At 46.4% G+C, this 26,342-nt stretch overlaps 1 protein-coding gene across 1 annotated transcript in view; it reads right to left on the minus strand.

Moving 5' to 3' along the window:
• Positions 1 to 23,821, minus strand: part of SORCS3 (sortilin related VPS10 domain containing receptor 3) — a 266,550-nt gene extending 242,729 nt beyond the window's left edge. Inside the window, exon 1 of the mRNA XM_063406430.1 lies at positions 23,204 to 23,821. Within this exon, the coding sequence (XP_063262500.1) occupies positions 23,204 to 23,821 (618 nt within the window). The remainder of the gene's footprint in view (positions 1 to 23,203) is intronic.
• Between the last annotated feature and the right edge of the window lie 2,521 nt (positions 23,822 to 26,342).

Here is a 26,342-nt window from a genome sequence, read left to right on the forward strand (position 1 = left end):
ACTTAAGGGAGTCTTTTAGTGAGCAACCTCCTACACTGCTATTTTTACCTGCTCCTAATGAGTGTGTTCTTAAACATTGAGAGACTCTGAGAAGAGCAGTTCAACTCCTCCAGAGCACAGCCCACAACATACTGAGTAATATCTAGGTGGCAGCTTTCCTCCCATCACCCAGGAGAAAAGAGTTTTTTCTTCTTCTTTTATGTCTTGTAGAGCACTAGGGAGAGCTGGTGGTCAAGGCCTGGGGGATCTCTTCTCATCCACAGAATGCTGAGATTGAACGGAAGGTTCTTTGAGCAGAGGTCATTAAGCACCACAAGAAATCAAGTAGAGAGGACTGAATCCAAAGTCAGAATTTTAAACTACTAATATAGTAAATAATAATGCTGAAAATTACCCAAAAAGCTCTTTTACTGCATTATTTTCTCATCTCCTTTTTATCTCCTTTCACGATAAAGGTTTCAGTTTCCACTTTCAACGAATCATGTTTCATTGCCAGACCCAAAATTGCCTGATGTCAGCCTCAAAGTAGGCATTAACCTGTGGACATAATTCCCAAAAGACCAGGGTACCTCAGTCCTTCCAAGGAGTCCATGAGATTTATGGTAACAAGGCACCCAAGAACAAGTAGATGGCACCAAATCCTGATGCCAGATGACAGCTCAGTAATCAGAGAGCTGCACTCTCAGCTCCCCTAAAAGACTTTATCAGATGGCTGTTTATTTAAGAGGGGCTATTTCCAAATGCCCAGCACTGCAGAGGTGTTGGGTTTTCATGGGCTGTGGTGACATCCTCTGTGCTAGCACAAATGCTGAGCATACTTTGTCCCTCCTCATCCATTTGTGCAGCCTTGTTCTTAAAGCAGATGCTAAATTCTTTGATTTTCAATAACAAATAGATCTTCCTTTGAAATAATCATTAATTCACCTGATTCCACGAGTCATTCCTTCTCTTGCAGCAGTATTTAAAAAAAAACAGAATTCCACTAAGGCCAAGACTACCAAGAGCAAAGCTCCAGATGAAACAACAGAGAATCAGCTCCAGTGCCCCCAAACCCAACCACACTAAGAGTATTTAAAGACAGTGACAATTACCTCAGAAATGTTGCCAGCAAGACTGACAGGCCACAAGCACCATGTTTGGGAAAAATGGCATCTTGGGCTGCACAAGAGTGTTCTGAGCAAATCTCAGCTTCCTGTCAACACATACTATTTAAACCTCTGACATTTTAGAAGTTGACCCTATGGATTGATTGTAGGCAGTTCAATATAAGCATTCAGCACATGATACTTGATATTTAAACTTCCTATTTCAGATTATAAATGTTGACAGATTTATCTATGGCTGCAGTTGACTGGAAAGTATCTGTCCTCCTATTTCAAGTTTCAACCTTTTCCCTATTTCTGTAAACATTTATCACACATTTTTTAAAGTTGCTCAAAATATTTAAAATATTTTTTCTAACACTGAACAAAAACAAACAAAGCAATTTCCTAATCAAAGCAATTTTCTAGCATTTTTCAGAGTACTTTGCCATAGAGTCCTTTGATTAAAGCTGAAACTTTTCAAGAAATTTTCAATTTTCTTGGAGAATTGATTGAAAAACATGTCAATAGTAATTCTGTAATCATTCTCCTCTCCCATGAGGCTTACACAGACTCATGATATCGATTTTATTCTCACTTTAAAAGTAGAAGTGCATGCAGTTGAAATCTTTAAGTAAAAATTCTTACTCAACATTTGTCATAAAACTAGTAAACAGCAACACGAAATATTAAAAATTCTTAGCTGGGCTAACATTTTTCAATTACATCACTTAAACACGAAAAAAAATCTTTAGAAAGCAAGATCACTTTAGATAATATATTAATGAAGTATTTTGAAGGATTTTCATTGTGCTTTTCTCTGTATTTTCTTTCTTCTTCCAGCTGCATAAAGAGTACAAGTGATTTTGAGGAAAGTACTTTAGTATAAATTTTTAATACACAGTTTCCTGACAAAATATTAACCCTCCTTATTGCAGCTTACTTCCTATGAGCATCAACAGCAGTAATCATTAGAATATGACCAAGGAAGCTCAAGCTCACCCAGGGCTCTCTTGCCTGAAACAAAACAGAGACAGTAGCCTGTATTCTTCAAATTCTCTACAGACTGCAGTCCATTAGTATTTATTTAAGTAACAGGAGGATAAAACCACTGAAAGAGAATGGTTAACTCAGAGGGGAAGAGCAGCACGGGTCACACTGCAGTATTCTGGTACCTTTTCATACCCTGCCTGCCTTCAGGGCTGGCTGCAGCTCTACCACACACCAAGGGAACTGCACAGGGACAGAGCCATCCCCCAGCACCTGATCCAGATCAGGCCCAGCTGGATTCACAAAGAACAGGCTGGTGCTTTCCCCTCTTCCCAAGAAATTCATGCCCGCAAGCAGACCATTTTCTCTCCACAGTCTAAGCAGGGAAAACTAGAAAGCAAGAATCACTTTGTTTCAGTCACATTCACAGTAACATGCATATCAATATGTAAAACAAACAAGACATTGTCTGGAAATTCAGAAAAAATGGATTATATCTTTGCTGAGACAATCACCACATAAATGCATTTCACAGCCTAAGACTACAATGAAAGTGGCAGCTAAAGAAAGATAAGTCAGCTCATGTTTATTTTCTCAGGCAGCAGGGCCTCAGACCAAGCCTTGGGTGGTCACAATTACATCACAGTCCCTTGCAGTGGTGCCTTCTAGCATGTGGAAGCAGGCTGCCAATTTCTGGTGGCAAAAGGTAAGCGACAAGCATCAGAAACAAGTGTGCAAATAAGCAAGAAAGAAGCTTTTGCTCTCTGGAGCAGTTATAGGAGTCAAGGATGGTATGTTCACTCAGAACATCATCTTCTTAGATCCCTCTATTTATATTCAAGGTAGATTACATACAATTACTGTGTTTCTGTGAAAACTAATTAATCTATTTATTGCCATCACTTCTCTCTGACAACCCCCTGCACAGAAGGGAAAGTTTGTTTACTACCAAGTTCTGCATCCTTTGAGCTGAAGTGGTTTTCTTCCTCACAATAGATTATTACAGTCTGCAGAGCCAATGAGACAAATCCAAGTATCTGTGTTGTTCCTCTGTGCAGTCACTGTGGTATATGTCTGATACCATCAGAGAAACTTCTCTGAGGTTAAACAGAGTGTGACTTTTAATATTCCTCCCATGATAATTTGTAGTGAAGGAAGTTCAGTGCTCCGGAGTGGATTTTGATGGCTCAGTGCCAGTGCAGTTAATGGGAGGCTGACAGGACCTCAGCCTCACCGTGGGGCAGACCAAAGGTAAGTCACAAGACCACATTCCTCCTTCAAACATGAAAACTCTTCGGGAAAGAGATTGGCCTAAAATTTCTGACATGGAGAGTCTTGATCTGGGCACTGCTTTCTGCAGCACTGCTTGACTCAGTCCTCACTGGCATTTGGCCTCCTCACTCCCAACTTCCAGCTTGGCTCCCAAGTGCTTCATCTCCCTGAATCACCCAAGCACTACTAAGACTCCAGCTTCCTCTTCCTCCCTTCTTCCATTACATCTCCCCTTGTCTCATCAGAAGGTGGCAGATAATCATCAGACATCATTAGGACAGGCAGGAAATTGTACTTCCTTTCTGGGCTAAATACTCAAAGGATCCTGAAGCCAGCTCTAGCCCTCCAGTGCTTTCCTCCCCTGTGCATGGTTCTCAGGTAGGACTGCTCTAGGCTGTCTGAATCATCAGCTAACCCTCTGGAGAACTTGCCTCCTCTCACCCCTGCAGCATTCTTCCAGCCCCTCTCAAATCCCCAGTGATGCAGGGCACCTCTCACCAGCAGCCAGGGAGCCCAGCTGAGTGCACTGATTGTTCCCCAGACACTGCTTTGAGGCTGTTCCACTAGCCAGGCACAAGAAAGCCCCGGGGAAGCTGCCAGGAGCCATCCTTGGAGTAAAGTCTGCAATTTCCCCTCACACCAGCTCCCCAGGCCTACGTACAGAATTGAAAAGGACATGTGGATGGCAGGAGTTATGGGATGCCACTGCCCTCTCAGCCTCTCACCTACCCCCAACCTTTGTGGGGTGGGGTGAGTCAGCCTGGCTGCTGTGAGCAGGATCAGGAGCAGCCAGGGCTGTGTGTTACCAACAACCTTCCAGCTACAGGTGCCCCTGCACAGCACCAGGAGCGCTGCCTTAGGAAAAGTTCACTCCATCCCAGCCAGACCCAATGCAACATCTCTGGCTGCACATCACAAATCAGACCCTTCAATGTACCTCAGGACACACACAAATATTCAGAAAGTCTTCTTTTGGATAGACATCTTCAATTGGAAAATTAAATAAACTAGGAAAGATGCTGGGGAGAGGAGGAAAACGCACTGGTTGCTGATAATAAACATGTGTTGCAAGCTTTCCCCAGCTCCTTGGCAACTAAAAAAGTCACACAAGAGAGCAAGGGGCAATTGGACAAGTGGTCTAACTGCATGCTTCCAGAGCAATAGCTTTAAGTGGATAAGGGAAACCTTTGATATATTCCTACATCTTCACCATCCTGTACTGGTATTACAGACCCCAAATAAAATCCAGAGAGACTTCAGACAACTTGTATTCAGTTCAAAGGAAACACTGAAAAAACAAAAGCTCAGATCAAGAGAGATCTTAACCTTCATGTGACTTTTGCTCTTCATTTGTTACATCCATATTAAAAAGTAAGACAGGTTAGAGCCTATTTATTGGTTCAGAGACCACTTGGCACATCAGAGTCTCTCTCAATCTGGATGAATTTCTTTTCTCCCCAAGACAAGGTGCCAAAAGCAAACAATCCTTGGGCTACCCAACTCCCTAAACCAGGTCTGAGTTTGTCCAAAAATGTTTCTTGGCATGGGACAAAACAATGCTGGGGGGTACCTCTGGCCAAACCATCACACTCTCACACCAGGCCAAGCATCCAGGAGCAGGGAACATCCCGGACACCACGTGAAATGAAACAGGCAAGGCACATCCCTCCTGAGGTGGGAGCTGGGGTCCCACAGAATTTGCCATCATTCATGGGGCCAGCATCACAAATTTATTGGAGAAGAGTCACTGGCTGGAAGCCCAACCTCTGACAGATTAGTGTCTGTCTTAGAGGCAGAAAATCTGATCCACAGAGATCAGAAGTGCTCTGCCTGTCGTTCTTTGTCAATAACCTCTGAGGGATGGATGACACGAACCATCAGCCCTCGGCAGCAGGGGCAGTGGACAAGGCTCTTTAGCTAAAGCAGCAGTCCCAGATGTCCCTCAGACCTCTGCCTGGCTTTCACACACCTTTCCTTTTCACTGCAGTCTTTCCATACAAGGAAACTCTGCAAACAGACCTGGCACTGGCAGAAAGAAATAATATTTGACACATTTCCTGGGGATGCTTTGATAATGAAAAAAGAGTCAAACAGTGGCAACACCTGACTGGCCTTCCTGCTTTCCTTTTATCATTTTAATTATTAAAAAAAAAAAAGTTTGAAAAAAAAACAAATTAAAAAGCAAAACAATGGTGAAACATCATTCTTCAGATAAAAGCAAATTTGAAATCTGATGCTTATGTAGCTCTGTAGGCACAGTGAATATTAATAATTCAACAAAATATTATAGTCATTACTATATTTGGCAGTATCACAACAGAGCGTTTTAGCAGAATTTCTCTCCAAATCTCATTGCAACAGCCATTAATAAATAAAATGCAATCCACTGCATTAAATGTGTTGTTTAAAGGCTAAATATTTCATCAGAACTAATTCATTTTAAATAATCAGACTAGGACTCTCCACCCAGCACCAGGACAAATCTCAGCTCCGTACACTTTCCACACTTAGAAATGAAATTATGTTTCACAAGGCAAACCACAAATTGAATTCAACTGGAACATCTACACAGCAGTTCTTAGACTACAACCCATGCAGGCAGATGAGGTCACATCCAAACAGGCCACAGGTCTCACAGCTTTGTTATGCTGTTTTTGCCACCCAATAAAATTAAGGTTGAAAAAATACAGTAGAACTGTTTGCATTTATTGCCTGCCTTGAACAGTGGCCAATATCTGATTCCCTGTGGGAAGAAGAGAAAGGCGTGTTGGTGCAGACCTCAGAGGCCAATAGCTGTGGATAACAGTGCTTATCCAGTGCTTCCCACCAGCCAGTGCCCAAGGGCTGTGCAGAGGAGCTCAGCTGCCTCTCACAGGTGGGAAAACAGAGGCACAGAGGGAAGCAACTTGTCAGTGGTTAAGGTAAAGCCTAAAGGCAGAGTTCCCAATATTTGTCCATCCTGCAGGAGTGGTACATATGAAAACTCCACCCCATTGCACTCATGACTCCCTTTCAGTTGCAACTTTCTGCTGGCAAATGCTACTTTTTTTCCCCCCTAAAATTTTTTCTTATATCTCAGGAATGAAACCAAGTAATTTAGATCTGAAGTGTAACTCCCCCTCCATTCTCAAACACACCCAATCTATCCAGCCATAAATTCGTGAGTTTCTGAATCAGGATGAAGAACAGGGAGTTTGGTTTTAGTTTCTATCAACTGGCATTATTAGCAAAAAAAAAAAAAAAAAAAAGTTAAGAAACCTATATTAAATAAATGACAACCAAAACTAGAATACTCCAGACAAATAAAAATCGCACGTGTATTTCAGTTTGAAGTTTTCATTTTGAAAACTTCTTCTTAAAAAAAGAAAAAAAAAAAAAGACAAAAAAAAAAAAAACCTAACAAACACAACCAAAAAAACACTCTCTAAACTACCTGTCATTTTCTGGCCACCTCCAGAACAGTGTGTGAACATCCACCCTGCTGGCTTACTAGCTGACGTCAGCAAGGTAATTCCTGTAATTAAAACAAAACAACATGACCTTACAAGCAGGCCCTGCATCAGACACCATAATCTCTATTTTTACCCATGGAGCTCACAGCTTTCCTCCAACAAGAGCACATAAACACTGCAACCTGACTTTTCACTGACTTTATACCAACACAGCAGAGCACAAAAAAAATCACAGGGAGCAGTATCTTCAAGCGTGACTTTCTGCAGTAAAACAGCAATTTAAAAAAATTTAGGGAGATGTGATTTTTGTTTTGTTGGTTGGTTGTGGTTATATTTGTTTGTCTTTTTTTAAATCAGAATGCAAGTCTGTGCTTGCCCCAAGCCAAAACCTGGGGAGATCTGTCAGGGTGGTGGTGGGGGTAAGGGATTAAACCCAAATTATTTCTCGTCTGTCAACCAGCCCACACACTCTTGAAAACACCAAGGCAAGCAGTCAGTTATTTACAGAGCTCTCTGTACTACACATTCTCGATTCCAGAGAGATGCCAGATACAATTCACTGCCAGATACAGCTGTGCTACTGAGCAGCGTGACATTGGGAATAGATGGACTTTGGTCTCATCCAGCACATCTGATCTTATGATCCTGGGCACATGTCCAAACCCCATTAAAGTCAATAGAAATGCAAAGAATTCACTGGCTTTGAGTCAGACCTTATATGACAGTGGACAAGAACAGCTAGAGATATTTAACCTGTCAAGGAGAAGAGTTAATGGGAACTTGCTCTAATAAATACACCACCTCTACTGCACTGCCTGTTGGTGCTTTAAGTCATTCATCCTCAAGTGCTAAGGAGCCTTAACTCCTGAGCCAAAGCCCAGATTATTTCTCTCAGCTTTCATCACGGCCCTGTAAAGCACTCCTGCCCCAGTCAGAGGAGCCAGCAGGACCTGAGCTAGAGGGGAACCTAAACCCAGGACCAGTGAAGGACCAGCACAGCAGGGCTGGAGAGGTCACAGCCAACCATGGAATTTGGGAAACTGATTCAGAGCTCAGGCAATGAGCAAAGCAGCAAGAGAACACACCACACCACAAGCCAGGATGGTCTCTACCAAGGCACTAAAGAAGCCTCATTTTTGTTTGACGTGCTGTTTGGACACTGCTTGGTGGAACTTTGCAAGTGAAGCCCTCATCATCACCCAAAGCTACTTCTGAAGGACTGCACTCCTGGATTGCACAGCCCCTCCAAGAGACACCTCTGCTTCACCAGGTAGCTTGATGGCTTCTGACACTTGGTAATTTATCACTGTGTTAATGCTTTCCTGGTTGCTGTCTGTTATGAAACACAGGTAGAAGGCAGTCTTGTAGATGGAACAGGCTTTCAAATTCCATCTTTTCCAAGCCTGCTAGCTGCCAGAGAAGGGGGAGGCACGTGGTTCTAATTCTCATCTTACTGACATTTCATCAGTGCATCAGCACTGACTTTGAAGGTATTACTGTTGCCCTACTCAGCATCACAAAGATGAAAAATAAGCCCTTGAAATAAAACATGCTGCTCTGACAGGAGCTCTTGCTTCATCAAGCTAAGGTCCTTATCAAGGCAAGATTTTATTGCAATAGCAAGGATTTAAACCAAGCACAGAAGTTTTATTAAAGAGAGAGAACAAAAGAAAACCAAAGCGTTTCCAGGGACAGGTTACTCCAAGCAGAACCAAGGGATCCAGAACATCATTTCCAGTCTGGTAAGGAGATCACTCTCAGCACTTGGTCTATCTGGCCAATTCTGTGTACTGTTTATCTACCCAGCCAAAAAAAAAAAAAAAATTAAAAAAAAAAAAAATTAAAAAAAAAATTCTCATAGCAGCTGTTTCTACAACAAGCACAAAAGAGGATGGCGACTCCAGCTTAAGGCTACAGCATGGGATAATGTTGAAAAGTCTGGTTTGGTAGTTCATTACAAACAGTACCCTCTCTCCAACTTCCATTCAGGCAAGTGTCTGTCACCTCTCAAAAGAGTTACCCCCAGAAGCAGTGAAGATATTTAGCTAAGCAGTGAACTGAGAGCCCATGGTGGCACATAAGACTTTGAGAGACACTCCATACACTAGGACAGGATACCTGTCTTCTCCCACAACAAGCCCAGCAGCATTTAGGATACAGTTTAACACTGAGATTTCTATTCTAAATATTCCAAAAGAACAGAGACTTGGTAAATTCCAGGTTGGCAATTCTCACCCTCAAGTGTCCAAATCACTGGTAGGCAATTAACATCACTGTTTTTATTGCTAGTGCTCTTGAACATCCAAGTTTCTCATTAGTGCAAGAAAGAAAGATACTTGCCCACACTATGGCAATACCTGAGTCTTCCCCCCTTAAGTCACAGATTTAGTCATGGTCCCCACAATCAGATAACTAATTTTGACTGTCCCAAGTTCAGGACAGTAGAAAAGAAAATACGAGACAAATGAAAAATAAAAAAATTAAATAAAATAAAAACGTCAAGGGCACAAATTAAAGGAGATACATCAAGACACGTAAAGACCCACACTGGCAAAACTAAGGCTACACACAGAAATATTCACATTAGGGTCCTGCCCACACAAGCAGAAATTAGGCTCTACTGAAGAAACACCAGCAAAAAATCACCATAAACCAGAGTGGATTTTAGAACACTAACATCGGCTGAACAGTACCCCTTGAAAGGCTAATTTGCATTTACTGACATCCTTCCTCTCCCTTCACTTAATGGCAGGAGAGACCATTCAGTCAGTGCTCTAAAGCTTTAGCTTGCAGGACAGCAATTTATGCACTCTGGCAGGTGAGAATGACCCATTCAGCCTGAAGGAGAAAAGCCTCCTGACAGCATTTCTCCGCCCAGTTCTTGTCTGAGACAACTCCAAGTATCATTCAGCCATGGCATGTCTAACCCGAACTGACCGAGTCCCAGACTCCTGGGAGTCAGACCTCGAATAATCACTTTCCTCCCTTCTTCCCCAGCAGGACTGAGGCACAAAGCAGTACATCATCAAAACACTATTTAAGTTCCCAGTAGCTGTGCATGCCTTGCTCAGGGGACTGTTTTTTTTTTCCTCTGGTGCTAATTCCACCTATTAGCTTCATTCTCTGTCCGTGCCCTGGGCAGGAGCCACTATAGCAGAAGGATGCCCAAGGAAAATGCATCAGGACAAGTCAGGCACAAGCTTGCCTCTGGAGGCAGAGAATTTAAATACAGAATGAGCCCAAAAAAGCTACCAGCTTCCCTGTAGCCAGCATTGTTAAGAAAAGTTCCCCACAGGGACTATCACAGGAGCAGAACACCTTCTGGCCCCACACTCAGGAGGGAGAAAGCAAGCACAAAACTGACCAGTGTGCCACCCCAGGGACTGGCAGAGGCTGGTGTCAAAAAGAAACCACAGAAAAGGCCACATCTGCCCCATCACAACTGATCATCTATGGTCTGTAGAAACAAGCTGGCAGGGAATGCCCATGCTGCCTCCTCTTCAGGGAATTCAAATTCCATATATGCAGGTGAAAACAAATGGCAAGGTTCTGCCTTCTGTATCATATACATCATCCTTTAAAGACACAAAATTTGCGCAAGGTGCTGTACATACAGCTGGGTGGGGAGAAAGCCTCCCCTGTTCCAAATGTTCATCATTAAACACAGTTTTCTACGTCTCTTAAAACCCTAGTACTCCACAGGCATTTTTTTCCAAAAAAAAAGAAAATGCTTTTAGCTCAAGGTTGAAAGGACAGATCCCAACCAATTGCCAGCTCTTTTCCACCTTGCTACTATTCCCTGCCATCTCCTGATCAGTGAGATGTGCAGGTGAGAGCAGAGCAGAACTGAACTCGGGGAGGACACGACCTTAGGAGAGCTCCAAACTCAGCACACCAACAACGTTCAGCCTAAGGAACCTGGTGTGTAACTATGAGTTGCCAAATCCAGCTGTGACAGGCAGAGAAAAACCTTCCCTCTGACTCATACCAAAGGCTGTCCAAGTCACTGCCACAGTGCAAAGGCCACAGCAGAGGAAAGAGGAGGAAGGGACCTGCAGTACCATACAGTGGCATGAGACCCCACAAGTTACAGCTGGGGGTGTCCAGAGGGAACAGAGGAAAAGCAGGAAAATCAGACTATGGCCCCAAATCATCCCTGGCTACACGGTACGTAGTTTTTTCTAATTATATAGTTCTATACCTAGTTCCATAGTTATCAGGTCACATATCCTTACACACATATAAACACAGGCATAGTATCCCCTACATTTCAAAAACACTTTTTTTTAAACCACATAATGATTAAAATGGGATTTTAAAAGACGTTAAAAAGCCCAGGAAGCTCCAATCTGTCCCTTCCCATTCTACTCTGAGATGTTCCCACGCAGCTGATTTTGACAAACACAGGTAATAGCAAGCTTTGTTTTGTTAAACCTGTTAGCTACCAAGGGTAAGAAATGTTACAGCCTACTCTCTTAGGTAAGAATGCACAACATTAGACAATGTGTTTTCCCCATGAGCTGTGAAAGAGAACATTTTCACACATATTATCACTGACACATTGACTCACTCCTGTGTCCTGAGATGTTCCATGGATCAGCTCTGGCTTCTCACCCTTGTCTCCTCCAGGATGAGCACATGAGGAGAACTCTGGCTCATTCCAGCCTCAGCCCGAGAACAGTATCCACTAGTCAGTGACTTTCATGACTGTTAAACTTTGTCTTTGGGAAAGAAAATAAGAACCTCCTCTTCTACAGAAGACTCAGCATTCTCACATGATTCAATATTTAATCATCTAACATTTGATCTCATTCTGCAGAGTTAGTTCTGCCTATTTCTCCTTTCTGTGAGTTGTTTCTCCATCTCCCCAAACCAGTTTATTGCCTGTTTCCAGGAGCACTACAGGAAGCACAGATAAATAAAATTTTTAAGAAGCCACAGAAAGCTGAGAGCCATAAGAACAAAACCTCAGCGCAACTCAGAAAGGCAGGCTTTGTTACTTACAGTGTGTGAGGTGGAACAAGTAATGCAGATAATCTGAAATTAATTAAAGGGAAAGATGGGTAGCATTGAACCTGCCACAAAGAGGTGCTGTATGAGCAAACTGAGAATGCTGCACTACCAGCAGTGTTGCCCTTTGATTAAAGGAATGGAGTTTCCAGGCAGGGTAGCAAAAACCAACATGAACACTTAATTAAGAAAATTAAGGACTCCTCAGTAGTGATGCTGGTTTAGGTGCCTTGAAAAAGAAACCATTTCTGCTTTGGATCAACAGACCCTGCTATGAGTGAGTTAGCATTGGAGGGGATAACTTTGGAATCTTTGGACCAATTTGAACTGGAATCAGCAGGGGATAAAGGTCACAGAGGTGCAGAATTCATCTAAGTTGAGCTGAGTGAAGAAGCAGGCCCCAAATTAATATCTGGCCCGAACCATAAGGCACCCACTGTCCACTTTCATAGTTGGCAGGGCTCCAGCTGATTGATGCATCAATCACAGCGAGCTCTCCAGCACACCTGTAATGCTCAGCCAAGTATATCTTGTGCCACTCTCCAAATGAGCAGCAGAACAAAGGATTGTGGCAGAGATGATAGCAAACACTGAGACAGAGAAGAGTCCTGGAAGGACACACAGTTGATTGCAAACTTCTGTTGCTTAACAAAATGACCAGGGATTTTGCTCATTTCCTGGTCCATCAGAGAGCAGACTGCTGTCACAGACAAGGTAAAGTGTTCAGCATGGCTACTGGGGCAGGGCCTCAAAAACACTTAGAAAAAAATCATAATCTGGTGGGCTGCCCTGGCCAGATCTTTTTCTGCTGTATTCCATATCTCACAATTTTCTGAAAGCCCTTCTGTTAAAGGCTCAGCTACCCATAAAGTCTGACCACAGAACAGCTGAACAATCTCTATTATACCTCTGTGACAACTGATATGGTCACTGTGACTGGATGGGGCTTTGTGCTGGTGTTGCTCCAACAGTTGCCAAAGTACACCTGAACAAAGTTCCTTTCTTCTGAAATCACAGTTCTCTCAAGTAGCACGGCTACCACACTGGTTTGCAGTCTCACTGCCCCACAGGCAAACCTCTTTTCAGGCCAGGTACAAATGTGTTTTCCAGAGCCCAGTAGGCAGGTCTGCATGTCTGCCTCTCCCACCACCACGGAGCACGAGCTGACAGTGCTTCCTCACATGCAGCTCACCAGGCCTGGGTCTTGCACTGGGGCTTTTGGCTAAACAAGCAAAACCCTGCCACACTGCAAACACAAGGTTTATGCAAGTTCAGAGAGCTGGTTTGTCTGTCCAGACACCCATCTGCACTCCCATCCATGCTCCCACTGTCGAGTCAAGTACTAACAACATTCTGCTGGCTGGGAATAAAGCTAGAAGGACACTGTGGGTGACAGAACAAGGACATTATCCCTCACATACTGGTTCAGCCCTCCACTGGCAGAAGACTGCCATGAGGCAACCCAACCAGGGCCCACCAACAGAAGGAAAATTCTGCCCTGTCTCACTCAGGAGTACCTCACCTGCACATGGTGTTGGACAAAGACTTTCCCCCTTCAGCTGTGAAGTGAAACATAAAGGGGAAGGCCACCCTAATGACCCCAGAAGCTTACAAGACCCTTGAACTTTGCATGCTTCTACATAATCCCAAGCAATATTGCACAAACAGGCATGCAAACCTACATGTGCTATCATGCTAAATTATTCCAAACAATCCACATACTTCAGAGTCAGGTCCCACTCCCCTGATCAGAGAGATGTGATTCCTCTCCTGTCTCCATTTCCAATGAAAGCCCAAATTCATGGTTCCCAGGATCTCATCATGCTGATTTTCATCTAGCTCAAAAGGAGCTGCAATTTGAAATGGCTTGGTCTGTCAAGCCAAGCAGGTAAAGGGATTGGAACAGCAGGCAACAATGGTCTTAAAACCCTTTGAGAAAGAACTTTGCAGTGCCTTGACTTGATCAATCTGTTAATGATTTTAGCTGAGCATGTTCTACTTTTCTACTATCGAGAGCCCTGTTCTTTCCCCTCTTAAGTCCTTGCCTATTTTTCCTTTCATGTAATCTCTTATAAAAAAATATATTCAGCATCTAAGCTGTGGCAATGAAGTAAAGTAAGTCCTTTATCAGTGTTAATGCTTAAGTTATTAAGTAGCCACATCAATACTGATCATAGCCCAGAGTACATCCCTCCTCTCTTGCATACCTCAGTTTACTCAAAAAAAAGGAAAAAAAAAAAAGGTTATACTACTGACCTTCCTTTTAATGACCTTTGGAATACACAGCTGAAGGAGGCAGTAGAAGACTTTTTTAAGCACAGCCATGTCTGCCATTCTGCAAGCAAAAGATTGATGGGATTTGGTAGTAAAAGACAGGAAGACTGGAACAGAGGGATGTCTCCATATACACAGCCATCCACCCCACTGCCTTGTGCAAAAAGAATTCACCTCCCAGTTCTTTAACAGAGGCAAATAAGGCCACAGACCAGCCAAATCTGCCTGCACCTCATGGTGTTAACCACAGCTGGGAGGGATTTTTCAAAGAAGCACCAATTGCAGGGAAAGACCAACAACCAATTAAAGCTCCCACTCCACCCTCCCTGTACCTATGAGGTCCTAAAGCATTCTGGCAAGAGCAAGATAATCATGCTTTATACATTCTCTTCCATGCAACAGTTTTTGTAAATGTCCATCCATTTCAAGCCTCAGCAACAACTGAGTTAACTCTTGCTTGTAGATAGGGACGCCAAGAGATTTTAGCCACGATGGCAAGACCATGGATCACAAAGACAACCTGCATGCACAGCCTGCTCTCCTCTGGCACCCAAGGATGCCCATCTGAACTCAATCCAAACATTTCTCTCTGCCTTGAATGCCAGCAGGAACTCTGTGCCAATAGGCTTCTGCTCCATTAACCCCTCACTGGAGTCCTCTACCAAATCCTCAGGAGAGGCTCAACCCATTCCATAGCCCATCAGCAGCACCACTGAAGATGTACCAGCAGTACCCACGTTACAGACTGGAGCAGTGTCAAAGCAGTGCTTCCAGAATCCCAGTTCTTCAGCCCATTGCTGACCTAAGTGATTTGCAGTTGCTCACGCCTAGGTTTTTTTTTAAATCCCAAACATACATTTTAGTCACAAAGTGATCAGCTAGTGCTACCATGTTCCCCAGGAAAGGTTTCTTTAGTCTGTCGGCAGCCCCCCGGGGCAGGGCGGTGGCCGAGATGGAGGAGCCAGGGCCGGCTCCTGCTTCCCGCACAGGTCCGGCACCGCCGGCAGCTGCGGGGGAAGGCTGGGGGCTGTACAGGCACATGGATCGGGCTGGAGGGGACGGAGCAGACGAGAGACCCCGGCACAGGGAATGCCATCTTCAGGAGAAAGCCTGGCAGCGATTAGAGCCGACACAAAGGGACACGGCGTCACCTGCACGGGATGGCAAAACGCTTTACCGCGGCCGAGTGCCTGGCAGGACTCTGCTCGTCTCTCGCATAGGGAACGCCCGACAGCGGGAATTTCCCGGAGTCAGTGCCTCCGAGCGGGTTTCCGTATCAATATTTCAGCAGCCTCTGCTTTCCTCCAGCAGCATTTTCTCCCTTTCTCAGAGGCCCACACTCCCTCTAGCGCCCGGCCCCGCTTCCCTCAGCCCGGCACCCGCACCTTCCTCATCCCGGCACCCCGCACCTTCCCCAGCCCCGCACCCGCACCTTCCCTCAGCCCGGCACCCGCACCTTCCCCAGCCCGGCACCCGCACCTTCCCCAGCCCGGCACCCCGCACCTTCCCCAGCCCGGCACCCGCACCTTCCCCAGCCCGGCACCCCGCACCTTCCCCAGCCCGGCACCCGCACCTTCCCCAGCCCGGCACCCGCACCTTCCCCAGCCCCGCACCCGCACCTTCCCCAGCCCGGCACCCGCACTACGAGGCAGATCATGAACACTGAGGCTGTCTGGGGCACGCAGGCCCTGGCGCGCTCTGCAGAGCTGCCTGGCTGCCCATCGTGTCGCATGTTGGGATGCGAAAGGGGAAAAACACCGCGACAGGCTCGGTGTCGGGGCTTTGCCACTCGCTTCCGTGGGAGAGCAGTCAGGTCTCCTTCAGCACCGAGAGGGAGGAACAAAATAGAGATTTGATCTCTCAGCATCAATCTTTTCTTACTTTTATTGCATGCTGAGACTCCGCTGGTTATGAAGGCTGGAAATTGACACTAAAGTTTCCATGGCAGATTATTTATCAAATATGTTTACGCCCATGCAGCCACGTTCTACAAACATGCAGAAAACTTTCTTCAGTTCCCTCAGTCTCATAACACCCCATAAAGGCAGGAAAAGAAATACTTCCATGCCCTCCTTTTTGCATGGAGGAAATATTAACAACAATGATTCAGTTCTCTCTGAACACTAGGAGAAGTTAGGATTTGGGAATATGTTTACGTTGGACTACTACACAGAGCTTAAGCAAACCAGGAAGCTTGTATGCAAAGGTGTGACTGCAGCAAAGTATATTCCAGCTGAGGGATATTTCAGCTTAAAATTCCTGTTGGACTCCACCAACTATGTCACCAGAGCAGTCTACAACATGGCGATGTCACCAGGGCAGTCTACAACATGGCTTAAAGTATGTGTCAAACTCCTACAGCATAACAAACTCTCAGAGCCAAACCAGAGAGAGTGAAAGGCTGTGCACAAGCGAGAAAAAAAACTTCATCTGCCCCCAGTCCTGTGGCTGTAATTCAGAAAATGTCAAGGGTCTGCAGGTCTCCTTGCTGTACTGCTCCAGGTTTCCTCACCTCTGTATTCGTTTCTCAATCTTACTTTCTGCTGCTGTAGGATCCTGCAGGTTGAATCCTCCACTACAGTAAAATAGCCTAGATCAATCCTACATCAATTTAAACTGAGGATCCAAACAAATACTTTGCTACTTTGGAGGATTTCTACAATTATAGCATTCAATGCTTCACAAGGAACATGTCATTTAATTTACTGTCTTGAGCGAGGCAAGTTGGATTCTGCACCTTCAAACACATATTCTCAAAAGAAGATAAACTTGACCAGAGCCCAGCCAAACCAAGCATTAACTCCATAACTGACAGGTCCCCTGCAATGTCCTCAAGGCAGCCCCAACCATGAGCTCAGGCCTGGCCCTCAATTCTGGCATGAATTTGGAATTGTGTGAGAGTGCTGACTGACATAAGCATGTGCTGCTCTCTCTACCACAGACATCCAGGGAGCTCAAGGAGCATGATACTACTGTGTGACTTTAGTAAATTCTTGACTGTTTGCAAGATTTGTTTCCAGTACTCTTTAGTGCAAGTACTACTAAGGATCTTTGCCCTTAGCCTGTGCTTTTCCCATTAGACAACACTGTTCTCCCATATTTTCTAAAATCTCTACTACAAATGCAGCTATAAATTTGGAAACTCTCAGAAAGTTTCATCTTCCTACAGCCTTGCCTTCAATAAAATATTTGTTCCATCTCACCTCCCTTTTGAGAAAAATCTCCCCTGCCTAACATAAATTATCTGCTCAAACCCCTTTTCAAAAGACTTCATCGTCTAATTGGATGAATGTTTTCCATTATGAAAAAAATAATTAAAGAATCACGTAGCTGTTTCTATTTGCATTTAATCCACTCTGAAAGCTTAGCCACAAGTCCTAGGGCATCATCCCTGATCACAGAAAAGTCTGAGTACTGAGGTCTGAAGGGGAACTGCTGACAGACACCTCGGACAGGAGCAGTTCTGAGCTTGGAACTACAAGAACATCAACAGTTTACAGTGCCAGGCAGGGAAATGGCCCAGGAAACCTGCCAATTTCCTGGTATCCACAGACAATACCCAGGTCCAAATATCAAACTGACTTTGCAATGAAACCTGGAGAGTCTGGAGAGAAACAACACAAGAAATATTTTCCAGATGCCTTCTCCCTGGTTTACTAACTCAACACAATCACAAAAGTAGTTGTCATGCTGGTTTCATTTTTATTTCCAATCTTCTATTTAAGCATTAATTAAAAATGGATTGGCAAAGTCCTGGAGAAGGACCTTAGTAGCAAGTTTCATTAACAAAAGTAGAGGAAAAGTAAAAATGCATAAAGATATTTTACCAGAGTTGGCCTACCTTCAATGGCAATGAGACTATAGCCTACTCAAAGCTATTTGAAAACAAAACAGTCTAGAATAGAAATTAAAATAGCTACGAAAGGCAGTGCAATTAATGTGGTTGCTCTGTCACCATTTTTGCATTCCAGGAGTAAACATTTTAGACTGAAATCCAGCTGGACTTTTGGAGCAGTGACCTGGGGCTGACAACTAAATGTATCTTGGCCTTGCCTAAAGATTCCCCTTCCTCCCTTCCAAGCACAGCAGTCTATTTGGAATTGCAAATATTGCCCATCACACACCGCACTGCAAGGCTTCTTAATGAAAAACTACCTGGCACAGAGTGATCCCACTGGCCTCCCCAGCTCGTAATGCTCCATGGGAGTGAGTAATGCCTCAGCATCCAACCACCAGTACATTAGCAGATCACACTAGAACCCTGCCAAAAGCATTCAGAGGAATCGTTCCCGGAAGAGACAGGCTTCACTGTGAGAACTTGCACAACCTGCTCGTCACTGCCAGCCCCCAGAGCTTGCACAGGGCAAAGAAAAAGGATCGGTGGTAGTAGGAGGTAAAGAAAACCCATTCAGAGCAGAGCGGTTCCCATCAGATCATCATCTTCACATGAGACTTGAAAATCCCCAAAGACTTTCTGGTACCTTGCTGCAGCACTTCCTTTGAGAAGAAACTTTTCTTAATGTCCAATATGACATACGTTGGAGCTGTAAACACATATTAATCCCTCTTCAACCAAAAAAATAAGCTGCATCTCCTAACTCTACTTTCAATGTCTATAAGCTACTGCAGCATCATTAGCCTCCCCTTTGTTATCTTGTCCCAAAGGCATCTCATATTCCAAGTCTTGGAGTGAATCTTGAAACCACATTAACTATAGAAATGACAGTCACAGGTTGACTGGACAAAGCAGTGCAGGATGGCTGCCAAGATAAAACCAGGTCCCAGTCCAGTGTCTCGCCAGCTCTCATCCTGCCTCCCCCAGTCTTCAGGGCCTGGATCATGCTGCAAGCATCAATGCAACTGCATGGTTTGCACAAGCAGCAGCTGTATCATTACAGTACACCAGACTTCCACTGGGTCATCTTCTGCACTGTTCCAGTACAGTGAGATAAAAAAAATGCACTGCTGACATTTCTCATATAGTATGAAAAATCCAACCCCTAGGACAATATAGGAGCTTGCTCTGGCTGCAGCAACCTGCAATACACACATGCCTTAGACAAATGCATTCTCCTGCTCTTACCGGGGCATTATAGTGCATTTCTCATTCCTATTCCATCACTTTGGGAGAATTTGTGTCAGAATTTGGGAGATGTCCCCTGCCCATGACAGTGAGGATTGGGACTAGATGATCTTTAAGATTTCTTCCACCTCTTAATGATTCTGTGGAGTTTGCCTTTGATTACTAAAAAAGGCAAAGGCATATACCTATGGCATAGGTAAAGCATGCAGTGATCATACTGCAGCATCTCCAGAGAGAGCAGATTGAAAATGTCTTCCAGAGAAAGCTAGAAATGTGCATCTTTTCTTCTTATTTTGACAAAACCCCAGCCACAATGCCACAGAATTTGTAGTAAAAGCATGGACAAAATCAAGAACTTCCTATAAGCAGCTACATTCATCAGAGGGACAACTCTGAAACCTAACAAAAACAGTTCCCATTTCCCATTCCACCAGTGATCATACCAGGAGAGCAATCCTAGTAAGTGTGTTTTATTCACTGTAGCTTCTTCAAACCTCTTGGAAAACCTACTATCAAGAAATGAGATAGTGAGATTCAAACTGTAAGAGCATTAAAGGTGCTGCTTTTTGTGCAGGTCCTTATCCCAGAAATCAGGGAGAGAAGGAGGAAAAGATCATATTCCTCACATGAGAAATCAAATCAACTTCACAAGAAGGTTAGAGAGAGCATCTGATGAGAAGAACAAGGATAAGTTTCATGCACTAACATAAACATCTAGAGAGAGAAAACAAGTGTAGAGGGTGCAACTGCTCGCTGAATGGCACATTTGTACACAGCATATATTTTCAGAGAGGAATGGTTTTGGAGAAAGAATGGCTTGCAGATCTTTTGGGAATAATAGTATTTTTCACTAAAAATTCTTTCTTTAGAAAAGCCTTGGCAAGAAAACATTTTATCTGTTCTCTCCAAGGTCCCTCAAGAGCATAATGACCTTGCTCAATAAATGCTTCTATTAGGGCAGATAGATACTTGAAGCCCAAATAGAAGTCTGCTTTTTCAATAGCAGACCCACTGAATAAAGCCAAGTTCCCTTCCTAAGAACACAGAGAACACAAACCTCATTTCTACACAGAGTAGTTTTTTTGTATTTTCCTAACAATTTTCACTTCAAGATCCTCAGGTATTGTACAAAGCAGAAATGAATTCTGCTCCACACCACCACATTGTGGTAGCTAAGTAGTACTATCCTCATTTAACATGGGAGAGGAGATCCAGAGAGGTTAATTGTCTTTCCTAAGGTCACAGAAAAAGCCTCTGGGCAGGACAAAGCAGAGAACCCAAATTCCCTGATCTCACCAGACTTTTGTCTCTATCATAATCCTGACCTCACTATCTACAAATAGAGAAAACAAAAGTTTGTTGCCTAGGAGGGATTATGTCTTAGTAAGTTAAATTGTGATTTGAGGGACGTGTGAGAAAAGGGGGATGGGAGATGGACAGATACTTGCTTTTAAAATAACAATAATTTTAAAAGCAGAGGGTTTTAACACTCCAGGTTACAAGCCATCCAGCAGCTGCAAAGACCTCCCTTTTGTGGAGTGTCTGCAGATCTTCTATACGTCCCAGTAAAACCCCAATTTTTTATTACCTTCCTCTTCTTTGCAAATCCATCCAGTTTTTAGGAATACCCCACCACTAATGCACAAAACTTGCTTGTTCATGTTTTTAATAACATATAAGTGACAAAAGCTGAGGTTTTGAAGTCTTTTCAAGTAACAGAATTGTTTGCCTCTTTACTGCTTTGGGAGCCTGAACACAATAACATACAGACACATCCTACCTACTCTACTAGGTCAACTGGCATAGTCATGACATGAGTTAATATCTATTGTCCATTTCCAATACACCTTCCTGCTGCTTTACATCTCCTGTAACCTAAGAAAATGTATGCTTTGTGATGTGAGGCTGGGGACCAACGTGGCTGGCAAAAGAAGCCACACTGTTTGCCCGAGTGACCTTGGGCAAATTGCTTCATGTTCCTGTGCCATGGACACCCCAACAGTAGAATCAGGTAAAAACTGAGCTGCAGCAGAAAAACAGGCATTGGATTCAGCCTTATCTGCTAATTAATGAAAGAATCCAGGTTCAAGCAAATAACTTTCCCTCTACACAGTAAAAAAAAATCCAATTAATTACTAAATGCGGTATGTTTTCCACAAAAGACAAGAGAGAAAGAAAGTCTCAGAATTCTGGACCTCCTATTAGGAAAATCACAAAAGGATAACATTAGAGTTTATTATCACGCTTGCTTCTCCTTCCTACAAACACCACACTGGCAATAAACACCAGTCTTTTGCTTTAGCTTGTGCTTTTGAGTTGGGAGCTTTCAATGCATGGTACCCTGAGGTGCAAAATCCTAATGGCATGCCATGAACAATCAAGACATTTTCTTTCATTACCCTTCTCAGTCACCTGAAGAATAAGGAATATAGTTATTTAAATAGCATGTTTCCATAAAAGAAACCAAGGAGAGAGAATTCTGTGAAAATCCCTTTCTGAGCTGTGCTTTAGGAAAAAATAACCCTTCTTTCCCCTGCAAATGCCTACAGAATGAGTTTTCTTTGCTAGTTAAAGCAGAAATACTCAAAACTATTGGAAATCCATGCTGGGAAGGCATGGGGGAGGCATTTTAGCTTCTTTTACTCAACACCCCTTGATTCAGTATCAAAATCAAACAAAACAGAGGGCATATAGGTTGTTTTCTTCATTACATGGCATGTTATGTTAAAAATAAATAGTCCTAGAGACAAGTGTACTGCTGAAATATACCATACAGCTGTTTTTTCTTCAATGCTTGCTTTCATCTTTAATGAGAGTGAAATTCATGTCTGGCAAACACAACTGCCTTTAAAAATTGGTTAAATCAAAGTAACATCTACATTGCTGTCAGAATTATTGCCTAAGTAGCAATAAATAGACAAAAAATTCCAGTCAAAAAAAAAAATAGTTGAATTGCACATTAGAACCTATAGCTGATGCACAAATAGAGGCATAGATAGATAAGTACATAGACAATTTGCTTTTTCATGGCTAGTAAGTCCCATGAAGAATGTATCTGAAAATGCAGCCAATGTGTTTTATGCTGTTAATTGCTTTATACTCATTTCCAATAGTGGCAAAACAATAAAAGAGGCATTTTCAAGGCAGTGACAAGCTATAATAATCAGAATAATGGGGATATTGTCACTAGACATAAAGGTTTCCCAGAGTCCTTCAAATTACATCTGTTCCCAGACTACATGAGAGTAGAAATGGCATTTCTGATACCAAGTCAAAAGAAACTTGAAGTTTTGTCCACAGCCATCTGCCAGGCGATGCAGAGTGGGTGTGAGGGAGGGTCCTGCACTATCATGGCACAACGTGTGGGCTTTTGGGACATGCCCCCTACACACGCACACACAATCCCACAGGCTTTAGGGACACCTCAGTGACTCACTGTTACTGACTTCGGGAAAAAGGCGTGAGATGCCATGGATTTTTTTACAAACTTTTCCCTCTGCTTGCACTGCGTGCCTCCACACTCAAAGCTCCTTGACGTGCTGTGGGGCTTTCCATCCCTTAATAAATTAATGGGTTCTCTCTTGCCTCCAGCACTCACAGCGGGGCACTGGAGGGCTTTTCCACCACCCCTGTGCATCACTCATCCCAGGCAGGGAGGCAGCGAAGCGAGCCACGATGTTTATTACATATGGAGAGACTGAGAGTGAGGGTGCCTGGGGGAGCGGCACACGGGACCCGCTGGGGCCAGCGTGGCCCTTGGGGCGCTGCCCGGGGATCGCGGCTCTGCCTCCGGGGCCGGAGGCAGAACGCTGTTCCCACTCGACTTCACCTTTCCCCAGGAAAACTTTTCTCCTGCGGCCGTCGCTCCGTGTCGCGCTCCCGCTGGCGATGAGCACGGTGCCCGCCCAGCGCGCCTCTCCTGCCCGCACGCCCGGCCGCAGCAGCAGCCTCGGCCCCGTCCCGCCGCTGTCCCGGCTCCCTCCCCGCCAAGCGCCGCCGGACCGGCCCGGCCCGGCTCGGGTTCGCGGGGCGGTACTCACGCTGCTGTTGTGGCCGGACCAGTGCACCATGGCTTGGTTGTGCGCCGCATCCCCGGTGAGCGCGAAGGTGGTGCTGCTCAGCCTCGGCTCCTCGGCCCCTCGCAGCCGCGCCGCTCTCGCATCCTCCGGGGGCCCGCGGGGCTGAGCGCGGCCGCCGCGCTGCCCCTCGGCCGCGGGCACCCCCCGGAAGCCACCGGCCGGCAGCGCCCGGCGCCCCTCGGTGCTCCGGCGGGTCCGCGGCGCCGCCGGGCCCCGGCCCCCGGGCGCGCCGCCTCCCGCCCCCGCCGCGCCGAGCGCCGCTCCCCGCGGCCCCGCTCGGCCCCCCGGCTCCGCGCCCGGCACCGGCTCCGCGCCCGGCACCGGCCCCGCGGCGGCCGCCGCCCCGAGCAAGCCCCGCGCCCGGCCGCCCGGCCAGCTCCGTAATCCTCGCGGCGGCGGCGGCGGCTGTCGCTGCTCCTGCCTAAAGCGAGACGAGGAGGACGGCCAGGAGGGCGATGGAGATGAGCAGGATCTGCAAGTTATCTCGGCGCCGGTGCAACACCAAGAGAGAAGTAAGAACCATGTCCAGGCGAGAAAAATGGTGTGGCAGGTCGGAAAGCAGTTGGTCCCCTTCTCCATGCCTTTGCGGAGCGAGTCGGGGGGCTTGCAGAGGGAGGGGGGATGAGGCGCTGCGTTTAGGGCTTTTTTTTTTTTTAGGATGAAAGGGGCCGGATTCCAATTATAATATTTATTATTTGCAAAAGACTCCTCTTTCTCTCGTTCTTCTTCTTTCTCTTCTTCGCTTTTCTCTTCCCTCTTTCTCAGCCTCTGAGACGATGACCAGAAAAAAAAATTTAAAAAAAAAAATGAAAAAAGGGAAGAAGGGGAAAAAAAGGAAAAAAACTCTCCCCGGTAGTTGGATTCTGTTCCTTACTGTTGCTGGATTTTTTCTTTTTTTTTTCAAAAGTGCTTTTCAGTGAAACTGTTCACGTTCAAGGATTTGATCAAGTGAGAGGGTACCACCACACGGGGGGAGGAGCCCCGAGCCTTGCCAAGCCGCCGCCGCCGCTGAAATACACCGCCGAGTCACCCGCCGCGCCGCGCCGCGCCGCCGGGGGCCGGGAGCGGGGCCGGGGGCGGGAGCGGGACACCGCGCTGCACCGAATCAGCTGGAGCATCACCCAGCCTTTTCTCCTGATTTGGTATGTGTGCTCCTGGCCGAGACAGAGCAGCCGTCATCCCCCGTTTCTCCTGATGTCTGTGTACATAGGCTCGTGTTCGCAGCCGTGCGGGTGCTCCTCGCCCGGTGTGTGTGCGTGTACATGTACGCACAAAGGCTGGATGTCAGCCACGGGTAAGGGGGCACAGGGGTGCGCAGCTGGCATGAGCGGCTCTTTGGTGCCTCCCGTGTGTAACAGCGTACCCACGGACCCGGCCATCCCGCAGCATCCCTCCAGAGCCGGCTCCGGGCGTGCGGATGTGCCCGTCCCAAGCGCAGCCTCCCGGCCGTGGGGACTCACGCGTGTGCGTGGGAATCCCAGCATCCTTGCCACCGTCCAGCAAGGGAGACTAGCGGGATTTGTGTGGGGCTGATAACGAAGAAAGGGCAGTATCTGCAGGCAGCTCCCTGCAGCAGCATCTCGGGACTGTGTCGGGAGAAAGAGCCAGGGGGATGTGTTTCTTTAGGTCACGGCAGCGCAGCGCTCCCGCTCCCGTCTCACGGATGCATTCTCCCTGGCCAGGACACCTGTTTTCTGCTGGCAAAGCTCAAGAAGCCTTTGCAGCTTCAGCCCCCGGACAAGGTGTGAGTAATGGCAGGCTGTGAAGGGGAGAGGGAGGCTGCTGCCGCCTCCCACGGCTGCGGGGCGTCCCCGTGGGTCACCCCTGTCATCGCCATCTGTGCCAGTGCCACGTCCCTCCGGACCGATTCATTGCAGCAACACGTCGGCGCTTTTTCTTCGGATCAAACCCACGGTCGACCTTCTCCCGTTCTCCTCCTCCCTTTGAAAAGTGTCGATAATTAGCGATTTTTTAATCGTCCCACCCTCCTACTTCCCGCAGCAGCCATTCTTTGCCGTCCAAGGACGGATCCACCAACTACGCGGCTCTCCCCGAGCTCTCCCCCTCCCCATGGCCAGGCCCGGCTCGGGGGCGGCTCCGCAGTTCCGCCGCCTACCGCGGGTCCCCCCCAGGCCGGCAGGGAGCGGGGCACGGAGCAGGAGCGGGGCACGGAGCAGGAGCGGGGCTGGCACTGCCCGCCTGGCCAGCGGGGAGGTTTCTGTCCGCTTGGTCAGCGCCTGCTGCGGAGAGCCCGGCTGGGGATGGGGGGTCCGAGCAGCCCGGCTGCCGCGGGGGGAGCGAGGGGAGAGCCGGAGGAGGAAAGAGGGCTACACACATCGCTGCAAACAGGGGAGAAGTGCCGTCCTGAAGGAGTGGGAAGACGGGCCGGGGTGGCAGGCGGAACAGCGCTGACAGCCCCGGGAAGGCGGCGGGGGCCCTACCCACAAACGCGGCCCCTTATTAGCCTCAGTTCCCGAGGCAGAGAGGGAAAGTGGGAGGTGGGGTAGGGGAAGCGAGTCACCCACTCCCAACGCAACGGATGGTATTCCTGGCTTGGAATCGGCTCCCTTTTGTACTGCGCTGCCAAAATGTTTAGATGACATTTTATTTGTGTGGGAGCAGTGACGTGGGCCTGAGCCGGAGCTGCTCCATAAAACCTCAGGCAAGGGGATTTTACAAATTGCTCGCACTCGTGGCAGGTGCTACCGTGCATGCACAGGGACACGCCAGCTCCGAGGCTGCACGCTGCTGCTGCTGCTTGTAAGCAAACAGCAGGGTGTGGGGAACAGGAAAGACCCCACTGCCCCCCAGACTCGACTGCTGCAGGAACAGAGTGCCCACGTGTGTAACACTAGCTACACACTTGCCACCCCAGTGTCTTGCCCTTGCTGTGCACTGTGAGGGAACCCACTGCCCACCTAATGCCATCTTCCAGCAGTCAGGCTACAGCTGTGACAGGCAGAGCTTGTTCTTAAATCATAATCAAAGTTTCTGCAGTCCCTCTGGACCCAGCAGCAGCTCAGTGCTGCTCCCGAGGATCTCTGCACAACCAGAATCCCAGGCACCACATAGTAAAAGCTACCGTGGTGCTAGCAATTGC

The sequence above is a fragment of the Prinia subflava genome, chromosome 9 (genome assembly GCF_021018805.1).
Source record: "Prinia subflava isolate CZ2003 ecotype Zambia chromosome 9, Cam_Psub_1.2, whole genome shotgun sequence".
NCBI lineage: Eukaryota > Metazoa > Chordata > Aves > Passeriformes > Cisticolidae > Prinia > Prinia subflava.